The 15941-nt window shown below is 41.2% G+C and overlaps 1 protein-coding gene across 1 annotated transcript in view; it reads right to left on the bottom strand.

The window, feature by feature from the left end:
* Nucleotides 1-850: 850 nt before the first annotated feature.
* The window catches only part of Xkr4 (XK related 4), a 414832-nt gene continuing 399741 nt past the window's right edge, over nt 851-15941 (bottom strand). Inside the window, exon 3 of the mRNA XM_059253815.1 lies at nt 851-4453. Within this exon, the coding sequence (XP_059109798.1) occupies nt 3507-4453 (947 nt within the window). The 3' untranslated portion in view covers nt 851-3506. The remainder of the gene's footprint in view (nt 4454-15941) is intronic.

The raw sequence follows: 15941 nt of genomic DNA, 5'->3' as shown, positions 1-15941 counted from the left end.
AAAAGACACAGTTAAGCAGGATAATGTTAGTATGTAGGGAAGGTACAGGACATAATTTCTTGGAAATCAGACTTTGATAGGCATGGAAAACTGCTTTTCTTCCACACAAATGAAGTCTCAGCATGGTTAAGATGTACGTCTGTGTGTTCTTTAAGTTGGGATTAATTCAGAAATGCTAACTGGAGAGATTTTTTTTTTCTCTTTAGAAAACATCATCATCCAACACAATGACTACCAGAAGATAGTAAGATCATCCTTTTAAGTGATTCAAAGTGGATCAGGCCCAGGCAGTCTCAGCCCAAGACAGAGTCCCTCATTTCCATTTGGATGCTAGCCATTGCTCACCCTTTTTGATTATTTTCCAGCTCCTCTGTGCAGAGCTTCATGTCAGATGAAAATAAACTTTTAGGAAGAATTAAAATTGTTCATTTGTGCATTGATGATGCCTCGTTGAACCTGCCCCTTAACTCTGGAGTCTGTGTTTATGTTCTACAGCAGTCTGCTGCCAGTGTGTGCATTCTGAATCAGAACAACAAGGGGTGATTTTATGATTGCTACTTGCTTTTCTTACATTTGAGAGTCACAACTGTAACATGGTAGGTAACTCGTTTCCTTAATAAGAATTCATCATTCACTGAAACATCATGATCTTCGCATAAGTCAGATCCAAGAATATTTACAGTATTTGGGAAATGACTGGAAATTCAAGCTTTTTACATCTGTATGAGTACCTATGTTACCATCAAGACAAACTACAGAACATTATCTTCTATTTATATCTCAGCTGTTTTAACGCTTAGCATGTTACATGTGAGATCAAGTTGAGAAGTAACTTAGAACTTACGTGATCAAAGAGTGGATGCTCCTGTTGGCTTGTTTGATTGGACACTATTATGACGTTCATTGTTATTCACTCAGAATCAGAGCTGCAGACCACCTGGGAAAGTCAATCTCCAAAGCTCATCAGTTAAAAGTTGTCTTAGAACTAATGAAGTTAATAGCTCATGGTTCTGCACACCAGCAAAGTATCTGCCCAAATTGTTGTGATTTCCTTCTAAACTGGAAGGGGATGCGTTCACCATTTGCTGAGAAGCCGAATATTCTGAAGCTTTACTGGTAGCAAGGTAGTATTTCTTCATTCCAACAGAAGATTAGTGTATTGTAGTGGAAATCTTGCTTGAAGGATCAAATCATTGAGTATTAGGAAATATGTCTGATAAAAATTGTCTGTCTTAAAAAATTGCTTTGGGGCTTTGTACCAAAAGAAGTCCTAGGTTGAGCCCTCTGTCCCTTCCTGTGGATGTCACTTTGGGGACCACAGTCTTTGGATGACGCATCCATTATGGGTGGTGGCTCTAGAACTTGACTATTTTGAGTGAATATTTAAATGAAACTGACTTTCTTCCTTCTCTTTTTTTTGTGACTTGACTGATCTTTAATATATCAGCTGGGTTAGTATAAAACCAGGGAAGGAAGTTTAAGACATCTTCCACTGTGGTCAGGTTGTTCTAATGGATAGATGAAAGAAATCACTTACATCTTGGATTTCCTGGGAGACATTGATCAGTCTTCACAAGCCCTTTCTAGTTAGGCCACTTCCCTCTTTACTTGATGCTCTCTGATAGCACCCTGGTCAGGTTGCTGGGCCGCCAAATGGCAAAAAGTAAGGTAATCTCACCAGGGACAAGTGTTTTCAATCTGTTGAGGCAGGCTGATGGATTTGTAGACTGGATTCTGATATCCCAAGTGAATATGACATTTAATGTATTTTAAACAATTCCAAGTCTATAAAAAAAAGCAACAATGCCTATATGTACACCCTATATTTTTATTACAAAAATATTGAAATAATCCATGAGTTATTCCACTCTGCACCAACTATAAAAAAATACTATCAAAGTTTGACCGGCACTTTTAATGCAACAAAAAGCACCATGACCAAGGACACTGAGAACAGAAAGCGGGAATGTTTACTTGCTGTACGGAGGTATTTAAAACTCAGAAGCTTGTTGAAAGAGCGCGACTTTACAGATGATTTGAATACAAATCTTAGCTGATGGAGTGGTAAGCCCTCAAGCAGTCCAGGCAGTTTCCTTAGAGCATACACATTGCATCTGTATGCTCCCTCTTGTTAAAAGGAGTCCCAAAGTCTCTAGGAGACACATCACTTTGACCTTGGATGGGAGAAGGTAAGTCTGTACACAGCGGACAACCTGATCATTCTTCTCTTGTCTGCTTTGGGATACCACTTATTCTCTGTTTTCGGGGATTCCATATCAGTTCTGTGATTGGACAAAGTTTGGCACTAGAAAGATGTGGCATATGGTTTCCAAAATCACACCTGCTCACTATGCTCATTCTGCACCTGGAAACAGCCCCTCCCTCTCCTGTGGCTCTGTGGGTGCATTCCAATATGAACCACACACACCTTAGAATCTGACTCTCATTTTGTCCCTCCCCCAACTGCTCTTTGCATATAAATTGTATTTTTGCAATTGAATACTGAATTATGATTATCATTTAATTTACATCACGGATATTGAGCTCCTTGGTCTCATCCAAAGCCATACATGTTCTGCATAGGATTTCTGTCATAAAGGATGTTCTCAACTGCAAAACCTAAAGTAAAAAACAAATCCTGAAATGTATAGAAAAAGAATCATTCAGTCAATGCTAGTACACATGTAAACACTTGAGTTTGCTGTCCACTGCACAGGCTTCACCACATATACTACTGGTTTCCAAATGAGAAAATGGTTTATGAAATCTTTCTAAGCACTATTGATTTCTTTCTGGAGTCTGTTTTGAGTTTTGCATCAAGGAAATCACCTAAGCTCTTTTTTGAGATTCATTTTTGTTTTATGTGTATGTTATTTTGCCTGCATATATGTCTGTGCACCATGTGTGTGCAGTGCCTGAGGAGGCCAAAAATGGGCATTGGATCTCCTGGTACTGGAGTTGCAGGTAGTTGTGAGCTACCAAGTGGGTGCTGAGAATCAAACCTGGGTCCTTTGGAAGAGCAGTCAGTGCTCTTAACTACTGGGTTGTCTTTCCAGCCCCACCTCAACTCTTTAGATAGAGGGGTGTTGTTGTTGTTGGTGGTGATGGTGGTGGTGGTGGTGTGTGTGTGTATGTGTGTGTGTATATGAACGTATTTATGCAAAAATCAGTAAACTCCATCAAAATACCTTAATGATTAGAGGCAACAATTTTTTTTATAATAATGGTACCCTCCGGTGAATGTGCTCCAAGCCTGTGCTGGAGGAGTTTGGTAACAACAGTCATACCAAGCTGGCATTGCCCCGTTAGGTGGAGTAAGAGACTCTCAGCACTGCTGGCTTGAATGGACACCAGCAGCAGGCAGTCAGCTAATGGAAGATCAAACCATACCATGACAATGTTTGGACTAAGGACATATAGCTCATTGCCCTACTCTTAGATTAAGTGTCATTATTGCCACAGCCCTGCTGTCATCTCTTCATGTGGACATTGTGGCTTCTTCTGTTTTATAAAGTGGTTTCGTACTCCAGCCTCTCCTGAATAAGGGCATCGTCTTTGTACTGCAGCCTTGGAGGAGATGGGGAACATTCAAAGGCTAATATGGCCTTTCTCAGGCTTCGGTCCAACACGTGTCTCTCCCACGCTGGATACCTATTCCTGAACAGGTCAATTTTAATGACCGATTCTTCAATCCGTGGTGGTCGAGATGATGGGGTGGGTGGTGCAGTTGGTCTCACCTGAAAGACAGGGACACAACCATCCCTCTCTGCAAATTTCTGATCACGGTCACTGGCAACACTGCGGTTGTTGGAGATGGACCGTAGTGTACTTGTGGCCACTTCTGGAGGCAGAGAGAAGGCAGTAGCAGGGTCATCACAAGCACAACTTGGTGACTGCCCAAATCTGGGCCCATTGGGATGGAAGAAGGCATAGTACATCAGCATAAAAACAACGCCTGTTAAAAAGCTGCTGAAAACCACGCACAGTGCTGGGATGGCAAATGCATCCGCAATCTGGGGAGCTTTGTAGAGGTACCAGAGTGCACTCAAAGCTGTGTTTTCCAAAAGGATTACAAAATAGTAAATGAACAGCCTGCAGCGTGTCCTGCCTTCCTTGACATTGAACCAACTGAAGATGTAGATGATTCCCACCACCATGTCGAACACAATCTCTTCCCATTTGGTGATACAGAATTCTGTCTCACAGTGGACAATCCAGAAGGTCATGATGCACCAGTGGAGGACAATGAATATCCCAAAATACAGCTGGAAAACTGAAGCAAAGAGGGCAAATGTGATGACTCTGGCAGCGATGGTGAAGAAGTGCCAACAGAACTGGATGATGACGGCCATGTAGCTGATGGGCTTTTTGTCATCTCGGGAGTCCCGAAGAGCCTTCTGGTAGGAGGCTAGGGCCCATGCCAAGGACACAAGGGAGGCTGCTGCTGTAAAACCTACAAAGGCAAACAGGAAGACATCTGTCAAAAGTGAGAGGCAGTAATGGTATAGGAAGTCAAGTCACATGGGCCTGGTGGCTTGGGACAGGCTAGCTAGACTTCATCAGAGGCTATGAATGTCTTTGAGTTTTAACTGGATTAAACAGCCATAAGGAAATCCTAGAAGCTGTCCTCCATGAAGTGACTAAATTCTGAAAAGGCCTGAGTTAATGGAACCGCAAAGCCAGCACAAGATCTGAGATCGGGAAATGTGGTGGGACTAGCTTTCAGTGTGCTGGTTTAAGTCGACCAAGGACCCTGCTTTATTTAGTGGGGGAAACTGCCACATGCTCTTGCTTCAACTTAAAAAAGTGTTACCTTCATATGTGTTGTTTGCTTTTGAAACCAGTGTCCTTGTTTAAAAGTGTTAATCCTTGTCAGCTTGGAGAGTCATTCTGTGTTTAAAGGGGACAGTAATGAAAGAAACCAGATGGACTAGCAGCTGCTTTCCTTTCTTGCTTTCAAGCAAGAATGATGTAGCTCATTTCCAAAGGTAGCTTACTCCTTCTTCACAATAAAGACCAGAGTCCATGAAACAAGTTTGCTCTTATTCCTGGTGACACCTGGTGTGCTGTTCCTCTGAATGTCACCGCAGTTTCCCTGCAGATGTTGCACCTGCTTACTGCCTCATCCTTGAAGGAAGAGATGTCTGCTCACTGTCATTTCACTCTTTGATTTTCATAAATTAAAAATTGTACAGAAATGACTTCCATGATTTTATCATCAGCTCCACTTGGCTAGTACTCTCTCAGAAAGCAAGATCTTTCCATTGATTTCCTACACTCTGGCATTGTCCACTGTGTCTCAAAGTGCATGTGTATGGTCCAGATGTGGACATTCCTAACTTGAAAACATGAAGCCTCTCAGGAGAGACCTCATATGGAGAAATGTGTTTTGTCAGTCTGTGTGGCAGCTGGCTTGCTTCAGGAGCAATGACAAATTTTTTCCAAGACTAAGAAGGTCTCATGGCTTGGAAAGTTCCCTTGACAGGCCTGGCACGAATCATAGATGGGTTGCACCTGGTTTTTCTTCTTCTTTGGGAACAATAGAAGGTTTACAGAATTGGTACTTTTCTTTAAAAAAATACTTTTATTGAAGAAACTTTACTTTCTCCCACTCATGAGAAATGAATTTTAAAAAGCAGCTATGATGGAAAAGAGTAAAACTGGTTGGGAAAACAAACAAACACACAAAACCAAACACTGAACTCCAGCAATCACTTCTTACCAGTCCTCTTTGAATGTCCCCAAATATTTATAAATGTAGTTCCCAGCAGTCACTTCTCACCCTTCCCCCAATGAATCAAACAGAAATCCTACTTGTTTTTATGGGCACTGGGACCTTCAAGTTTTTTTTTTCTTCTAGCCAATATATACATTGCTAATTGCTAAAAGTCTTACTCAGCTATGAATGGTCAGAGATCACCACACAAAGGAGTTTATGATAATTCCATTACTGTGCATTGGAAAACATCAATTACAGAAAATTCAGGAATGGAAAAGAGAAGAAAGGAAAAAAAACAAAACAAACAAACAACTGGAGAAAGTGAAAGGACAGGAACAAAAGATGACAAGCTCATATATGTGACTGACATACTTGGGATGAATCTGTGATCAAAGAACAAAGACTGTGTGTAGATGTAACCAACCGTCTTATTAAATAAGAAACACAGAGCCGATTCAGAGAAGAAAGCCAAGAGGTCAGAACTAAGAGCCTTACCCTTCCTGCTTCAGCCAAGAGAGCTCTCCAAAAGGGACCTACTTCCTGTGTGTATGTCTTTATATAGTCTAGCTGTTCTGCCTTCTCATTGGTTGTAAACCCAAACACATGACTGCCTCATCACTGCCTGTATGTACCGCCCTCCAGGTCCTTAAAGACGTGCGCCAACCGCTGCCACGCACTTGCTATGGCTCTAATAGCTCTGACCCCCAGGCAACTTTATTTATTAACATACAATTAAAATCACATTTCAGTACAAGTAAAATACCACCACAACTGTGCCCTTTTAATCTCAGCATCTGTACTGCACAGTCTAGGAGATGCTCTTCTCTCTTCATCTGTAACATCTGCGGAATTACAGCCTGCATCACCCTTTTGCTTGAGATGGTTCCACATAGTCTAGCCCCGAGCTCCAATCCTCCTGCCTCATTCCTGAGCCCTGGAATGACTATTTGCTGCAAGCAGCCTCTTGAATAAATTGCACTCTCTATATTTTTTCCCCAAGCCAAACTGTATCAACTTTATTAAAGATACTTTCCATAAACAATCATGGTTTTTCAGGCAAGACATGGGAAGACAACCATTAACAGTATACAAGAGCTTCCAAACTCCCTTCTTGTATAGACTACCAAAATCAGAAAGCCACTATAAAACCCGGTGAGTCTTCATTCGACACTTTGAAAAGGGAGAGAGCTTAGAGCAAGGGCTGACAGTTCACACTGAGGATGTTTTTTAACAACTTTTCCCAAGCCGACCCTGACTTTCAGGAAACGAAATGAACATGGCAGAATTATCAATCTGAAGGTCCACAATCTTTTATAAAAGTAACCACTGCTCTTTTGAGGACACTCAATGATACCACTGCAAAGTCCAGATTGCCCAAGAGACCCACAAAACCAATTCTAGGGGTCACATTCCAACAGGTGTCTGGTTTGAAGGAAGTTAAGTCTATGTTGATGGTACAGGGAAGGAAGACACAGAAATGAATTTAGAGTTTCCCCACACAAGGCATTTTGTGCCATGGTGGCCACATATGTCAGCATCAGGGTGTCTCTCCTGAGAGCCAAGAGGAGTCTTTCAAAATTATCAGTGAAAGATGTTTTCCAACATCAACCATCATCAATCCAGCTTGGAAGACATTTTGTTAGTGACACATGTTCCTTCCCCACTAAAACAATGAAGTGTTCCATGTGCTAACAACATAGCTTTAAAAAAAAAAAGTAAAACAAAATTCTGCATTTTTATAAAACTTGATAAAAATAGTATTTCAAACTGTGCAGTCACCAGAAGTACACAGTTATCAAAAATGCACACATTTCACTTGGCATCTCCAGCACCGTCAGCTTGCTGTGCCTGGTCTGTTTTGGCCTGTTTTGGCGTCTCCATTTTCTGCAAGATTATTCGCATCCTTAACCAGCATCAACTTTTCCCTTCTTCCGCTTGGGTACCTCCTCCCCCTTCTTTGCAGGGGCCTTTTTAGGCTTGGGCTCTGGCTTTGGAAGAGCAGGTTTAGCAGACAACCTTGCAGATCTTCTCTGTGGCTCATCCTTCACCTTGGCTTTATCTCCTTTAGTGTCCCCTTCGGCCTTTCTTTGGGGCGTGGCAGCGGTGGAAGACGGTGCTGAACTTGGGAATGCAGCGGTGCCGGGGTTTAACAGTCCTTCCAGGGGTCGTCCTTGCTCCTTCTCCACACTACTCCTGTACTGTATACTTTTAAGGTAATGCCTGAGCTGTTGCTGTGCTGTGCTCTTTCCACATGCTAGCTCCCTTCAGAAAGTACTCAAGCGCAGAACTTCTGGGAAAGACAATAATTTATGGCCAGGCTTCTGCAGACCAAAGACATCTTTGATCTGACCAGGGAAGTTGTTACTCGTCTGTTTTCTAATGCTTGGAAGTGTGTTGGACATTCTTAATCCAAAAAGTAAAAAATCCTAAATCTCCAAAATCCCAAACTTTTGGTGTGCTTACTTGACACAGCCAGGTAGAAAGCTTCCTACCTGGCCTCATGCGATGGATCACAGTCAAAGTGAAGTTGCACTGAAAATACTAGGTAAGGTGACTTTTAGAGCCTGTTGCAAGGTATATACAAAATGAATAAATTTATGTTTGACTTGAATCTCATATTTAAGAATGTATAAATGTATCTAAACAAGTATTCTGAATTCCTGCACCATAATTCAAAATTTGAAACACTTCCGGTTCTCAATTTTTTAGATAAAGTCTCAACTTATAACTGGAGCACAGAACATCATAAAGTTACCTGTTGCCAACGGAAAGGAATAGAAAATTAATTGCTTCCAAATTTCCCTGTAATCTTTATGAGCAGTTCTACCCTGTGACACACTGGGAATTGAGGAGGACAGGCTGGAAGCACAAAAAGGACACTTTGACTTGCCTTGATTTCTGCATACATGACTTACAGTTAAGAGGCTCTATGCTGGAGAGAAGTTCATGCCAACCTTGACTCTTTTAGTCATGAGTGGGTTTCTCTTTTTCAGTTTTTCCTATTGATTGATTATTTTTTTTTCAAAAAAATGTGTTTTTAATTGAAATAGAATTAAATCACTTTCTTTCCTCCCTCCATCCCCTCCCAGCTACCATCCTTTGAGCCCTTCCCATGACTCCGGACTCTCAAGTTGATAGCTCTTTTCATTGTTACATTCATATGTATGTATGCATGCATGTATGTATATATGCATAGATGTGTATGCATGAATATATTGCACATTTCTTCATTTAGTAGTAAACTATTACAAGACAAATACAGATCTAATCAGAAGTTCAAGACCGTTTTAAACTTAAGCTCCCTAGTGTTAATTTCTTTTTCTAGCTCTGCTGTCAATAGCCCAGGTTCATTTCTTATAAATTACAATAGATCAGTCATAAATTCACACCCACCATGGAGTGCTTAGAGTATAAGTTCTTTATGAAAATAACATCAGCTTGGTTGTTTGCAGTGCTAAAGTAGATTTTCTTCTTCTGGGGAATAATCCTCTTGTACACTGTAAAGATTTGTCACTTGAATTGGTTTAATAAAATGCTGATTGGCCAGTAGTCAGGCAGGAAGTATAGGCAGGGTGATCAAATTAAAGATGACAGGAAGAAGAAGAGCAGAGTTTGAGTCACCAGCATATGCAGGCGAAGCAAGATGAGAATGTCATACTGAGAAAAGGTACCAAGCCACATTGGCTAAACATAGATAAGAATTATGGGTTAATTTAAGTGTAAGAGCTAGTTAGTAATAAGCCTGAGCTACTGTCTGAGCATTTATAATTAATATAAGCCTTTGTGTGGTAATTTGGGAAATAGCTGCTGGGTATTTGGGAGTTGCTGGTATGAAAGAAACTTCTGCTTAAACCCATGTGCACCCCATCCATAGATTCTGTGGGTTGTATGGCCCCTTACCCTAAAGTACATCAATGCATACTTACTACAGTAGGGATATTTTCTTCCATAATCACAGTAAAGCCATCACCTTTGGCCAACTTCACATCAATACAACACATTATACTCACCTATGATGAGTTTTCTACTTTTGTCAAATGATGTCCACTCTAGGTTGAATCTAGGATAAGGTTTCATACTCAGTAGCTCCCTCAATTTAGTTTTCTTTAGTATGGAATGTTTCACCATGTTTTCTTTGCCTTATCATGACACTGGTATATCCTGAAGATCACAGTACCTCAAAAAAGGAAAGCAGTATTCCTCATTTGAAGTTTATTTTTCTTCCATTATGATTGCATTTGGGTTAAACATTCCAGTAAGGAATACATAAATGACATAGAACAATACAGTTTTTCCACATTAGATACTAAACTATAAAGATTCTTTCTATATTCTCTCTGTGTTTCACAAAAAGTAATGAATGACACATATCTCTTATAAAAACTTTATTCTGAATGGTGAAAATGGCCAGAGGAAAGTTAAGGGGTTTACATTATTCCTTAACGTATTAAGATAAATATAAGACTCCTGAGCTTACCTAACCATGATTGATCTCATTTTGCAGAGAAGAAATTGAGCCTTACTTTTAACAGGTTAAACAGTTTGTCTCCCCACCTTAATCTACCTCAAAGCTAACTCTTGCTTTCTCAAAAACAACTGTTGTTGTTTATATCATTTTTCTCTGCATTCCATTTTTCTATCCATCTGTCTACCAGCTCCTTTCCTGGGCCTCTATCATCTTAAGAAATACCACTCACTGGATTGTTACTTCTCTGTTTCAGATGTGCTTTCTGTTCCCTTTGTCTTTCCATTTTGTCTGCTGGTCTTGAGAGGCTGACATTGCTTGGGAAGCAGCCCCAGGCTTTTCCCTTTCCCGGCCTGAGTCATTCCATATCCTACAATACCTCAAACCTAACACTGTCCTAACCACCCTCCTTTTTGAGCTCTGGAGCCATGTCTGTTTATCTGAGACCTCACCTGGAAGCAGCCTGGCTCTTTGGTAACAACCTTTGCTTTCTCTTGGAAAGAACATGACTCCCTGCTTCATGCTCCCTGCTGTTCATTTACTTTATTCTCAGAATGAAAGAGAACACAAATCAGGCAGGCTACTGCAGTTCTAAGAACAGGGTTTATGTGCAGCTTGAGTGAAATGCCACATTGCAAAGCCACCCAAATCTATGTGTTCTGATGCACTCCTCAGCATTCAGTCAGGCTGTGCCCATCTAATCCAGGAGCTTCACTTCTTGTTACATTGCTGTCTAAAAATCATTCTGACTTTGAATAAAATGATCATAAGATTGGAATGACAGTTAACTCTATCATTCAAAGTTGGCAGAGATAGATACAAAGACAGATAGATCACTGATGCACAATTGATAGACAGGTGATACATACTCCTTGCCTTTGAGTCATGATAAAGGTGTGACAACCTTGGAAATACTGCATTCTAAGTGTTTTAGTTTTAACTCTCTAGGCCAAGAGAGGGCTGTTTGGCAGCCTCCAATTTGTGTCTTTAGTACTGAAGATAGAGTTTAGTAAGCCAAGGCACAAGTTGTTCCAAAGGTTTGTCTATTTTACATGAAGAGTTTTCAGATGGTTGTATGTGTTTAGTACTAATGATTCAATGAGCTGGTGTCTGTCAGTGACAGCAATGGTATGTCTTTTCCCTCTTCCCCTTTGCTTCTTGGGATGCTTCTTCCATGGGCCTGCCTTTGTCTTCCTCCCTTCTGACTCTTGATCTTTTCTCCCTTTCCTCGATTATACTTCCGTCATTCTCTTCTCCTGTTTGGGCTGTTATTGAACATAACTTGGAATTGAGTTATGTAAAAATAAATGATTTTATTAGTGAAGTAAGTTTTAATGTGCCCATTCCTAACCTCAGAATTGCTCTCAAAACTTAAAATAAAAATAAAAATGTAATTTACTAAAAATCTGTGCAATAGTTGGTTATAGTTTGACCCTCAAAGTTCTTAATTTGAATCTTGGTTCCAGGTTTGTTGCTGGTAATGTGGTGGAAACTTTAAGAGGTGGGGCTCTACCCTCATGAACAGATTAATGTCCTTTCTTAGGGATGAGCCAGGTCTCTCCCACCAGAACAGATTGTTGTGGAGTCTAGCACTTCTCCAAATGCCTTTTGTTATGTACACACACACACACACACACACACTCACACACACACTCACATACACACTCACACACACACTCACACACACTCCTGTCATTGTGATGCAAGCTGCGTGAAGCTTTCTCCAGAAGACAGCTGTTGAAGGCAGGCTGCTCCTTTGCTTTTCCTGAGGTCCTGATATTTGCAGAAGGAACATAGCTTCTTCACTGAAACCAGGAATGTGCTTGACAGGGCCAGTAATGGCCTGGGGCCAGAGCCTTGGCTGAACTGTGGCTTCAGATCCTGAGAACCCCTTCTCTTCCCACCTGCTATGGTTATCCATCCCACGGCCAGTGTATGCTCTGTCTGTACTGTCCTTTCAATACCCTGTGTTCCCCTTGTGTAACATTGTTTGATTAGCTTCCTGCTGACTTCTTCCCATTGTGTGATAGTTTCTGCTGACATTTCAGGAAAACTGTAAATAAGATGTACTTCTTAGTGAGCTTGCTTGGTATAAGACATAACTTGTGCAAGACCCCCACCCCAACCCCAACTTTCCTATTTATCTTTTGTTTTCAGCTCCTCATCTCCTGACCATTTTCTTTTCAGAACCCGTCACTCAAGAATGCTCTGCTAGTTCAGCTCAGGAGCAGGTGCTGCCACCTTGTTCTTCTTGAACCCCATAACTAAACCAAACCAAACCAAACCGAACTGAACCGAACCAAACCGAACCTACTTTTTATAGAGTATACAGGCTTTGGGCATATTGCCACAGCAAGAGAAATTAATGAAGAGAGTTTTCTGTAGCTATTTTTCCCCCTGTGTCCCATGGCTTTGCTCCAAATCCTGACCCTCTTTCACGGCTTCCCTCAAAAGGACAGCACTGTAAACCTTTGCTTTTTATCCCAAGTAACCTGTGCTTGTATAATCTTCCTGAGATTTGTATCTACATGCAGCTTTAATGAGCAGTGCAGGAAATGGTTTATACTAGGATTTAAAATGATGGCAGTTTAAACTCTGGCTCACAGAGATGGAGAGTTGCAGCCCTGTCATCGTAGCTTAAATATTTTCTCTTGGAAATAGTGAATACACGGCTGGGATGCTTGGGAATGTAATTGAATGGTCCCTTGATTTTGTAGCTTCTAGGCTACGAAGGAGCCATTTTTAGCTTTAAAATGTAAATTGGCTCTTTTCACAGGCGTGTTTCCATGTCAAGTGCCACACCCTCTGCACAGCACGTAGTCCAGTTTATAATTATGTTTGTTGTGTTTGTTTAATTATTATGTTTTTTTGTTAAAGGAAGCTTCTAGGCAAGTATATCACCATCTTGCTTACCAATTCTGTAACCCACAGTGCCTGGCACATAAGAATTGGAAGGAGTGAGCCAGGGAGGCAGAGAAAGCATATTCCAAATGTGAAGTCAGAACCATAGAGTGCACCAGAGGTTCAGAACGGTTGCACAGTTCTTCCTCGCCCCCACCTTCTTGCTCTTTTGCAATTTCAGTTTCGGTTGCAAATGTCCCACACATTGTGGAAGAAAATCTGTCACTCTGTTTGTGGTCGTGTAAACTGGCTTTCTGGAAATCCCTAGAGACTGCTTCATAGGAGTGATAGCCTAATTCCCTAGATGTAGGAGGCTCAAGGGAATTGAATCAAGTGCTCTAATTCTTTGATTCCTCAGCAAAGGGAATGGGCCTGTCTCTCTCCTCCTCCCAGGGGAGAAGACTGCACAACCTTTTCCTGCCTGGGCCAGCCAAACCTTGTGATGTCATTCATCTGGTCACCAGCTGATTTATAACTGGACTGCCCCGGTAGTAATAAACTAACAAGCAAGCAAACAAACAAATCCACAGCACTTTGAAAGATGTTGCTTGAAAAAACTTTAAAAATATACAAAAGTGGAAGGCATAATACCAGCATTGCCTTCTTGTGGAATCAATTAAAGGCTGTTATAAAGCCTTTACTATTCTCTCTTCCTGTGGCAGGGCTGAGTTAACTCATTGATTCATTGCAAAGGAGCATCCTGGTGCTGAGGCTAAGAAACTTCATAGTTCCCCCAGAGTGTTTGCAGCTCACAAACACAGGCAAGGAGCCCAAAACCACAGAGAATGAAGGAGTCCAAAGTTGTCACCATACACAGACTCCAGTGGTTAGGGTGTGACACAGAGAATGGCAGTAAGTTCTTGATTCTCCCTTTGTCAAGACACATGGGCTATCCACATATGAGCTGTTGATGACCAAGAGGGCCTATAATGAGTGCCATCTTCTTAGCATCAGACTTCTAATGCTAAATCAGACTTCATTCGCTAGTCTCAGCCCATAGCAGCCATGTTTGTACCTGTCTAAAGGTTCCCATTTGGAATTCTTTTCATGAAAGGGATCACAAGCACAGGCCACAGTGAAGAAAGCTTTCTTTTCTCTTTGTCCTTTCTTTAAAAATAACTAACTCAGCCTTCTTGAATTTTCATCTGAGGGAAAATGTTGTCCAATTTGAGTCGAAATGCATGGTCCAAGAGTAGCAGGTTACAGAGTGAATGCTGAGAATCAGAATATTGTCTAATTCTTGGAAGTGTTTAGAGCACTCTTTAGAGTTGCAAATAAAGTATCGATTCACCTTGTTAAGCAGATGATAATTGGAAAGTACAAAGCTTTCTGTTCTTTGACCTTTGCCCGGTAGGTACTGTGATAATAAAACAAAAATATTCCAGGTTTGCTGGATCTAGCACTCTTCCATTCTTCACATTCAGAAGCACATTTAATCTTTATTTTGAACCTTGTAATAGTTCTGATGAACACATTTGAGTGTTATAATGTTTAGTTTTGTTAGGAATACACACGCATTTTGTAATCCATCTGAGGATTTCAAAATTATTTTTATATTGTAGGGCTGCTGTGTTGTGGTAATAATGAGAGCAGTACTACGTGGAAAACCTCCTGTGCTTTAATGTGAAAGGAGCTGAAGGAACTTGTGGGGAAAAGCAACATATCTCTCTTCTTTAGAGCATGAAAATTCATCTCCCTCAAGTAAACTCTAAGAAAGAAACTTTTCTTAGAGTCCAGATGAATAGTTTGGGCTTTGTAAGACACATGGTTCTCTTTCATAACCATTCAGATTAACAGTGAAAAGTAGCCACAGACTATTGGCATGAGAAAAGAGGCCGTGGTTTGGGTGCAGCACTCACGCTTTCGCTCCATGCTTTCCCACCTAGCGCTTGGCCATGCGTCTTAACAGCAGGAAGGCATGGTCAACATTCATAGATTCTTAAAAATTGTTATTTTTCAATGTTCCTCTTCATAAATTGAAACATTTGGGGCCAATCACAAAACCCAATGACTTTGGGAAGACGTTACATGTGGCTATCTCACAGTTTCAAATGGCATCTGCCAACCTGGAAGTTCAGAAGCCTTGTATTCAGCCAGCTAGCCAACTAAACTACAGCAAATGTCTCAGTTTTCTACACCCTACACATAGACTGGAGTAGGTAGAGAGAACTGCCTCTTCATCCCTAAAGGGACCTAGTAAGGGGCACAGGGTGCACAGTTCTATAAACTTGCTCATTTTAAGATAAGTGGCTAGGAATTTACTAAGTGAAAGGACTGGATGGCCCCTGAGTTCTAGCTGTCACATGTCATATGCTCCATTCTGTACCCTGCTTCCTGGGAGGCAAGTTCCTTCTCTCAGCCTGGCCTCTGATTGTGCTAGTTAATGCTCCTTCTTGCCAAATACTCTCAAGGTGCTCCTGCCCTCTGCCACAAGTGTGGATTCAGTAGCCCACATGCTGCAAACCATATGCAAATGTTACCAGCATTAATGATTACTGGCTTGTTTGGAGGGACTATGATGCAGTTCAACCCTGGAAGGGCGACTGACAGTGACTGGTCCTGAGTTTAATTTTCATGAGGTCTGTCTGATCATCCACATTCACAGTTATTCATTCATAAAGGATCTGAAAATGAACCCTGGCCTGGAGACATTAAACCTTACTGACAATTGGGACCTGGGTATTTGAAACTGGGGAGGGTGAGTCATGTGTGTGTTCGGTAGAACCGGTAGAGACAGTGTTGCCATGTGGTGTTCATGATGACACTAAGTGAAATGATATTTGTATTGAAGAATGTTGAGAGCCAAAGCTGTTTTGGGGTAGGAGAGATGGGAAGAAGCTAAAGTGTGACTCTGTC

The sequence above is a fragment of the Peromyscus eremicus genome, chromosome 2 (genome assembly GCF_949786415.1).
Source record: "Peromyscus eremicus chromosome 2, PerEre_H2_v1, whole genome shotgun sequence".
NCBI lineage: Eukaryota > Metazoa > Chordata > Mammalia > Rodentia > Cricetidae > Peromyscus > Peromyscus eremicus.
Note: the sequence above shows the minus strand (reverse complement) of the source record. Positions and strands in the feature narration are given on the sequence as shown.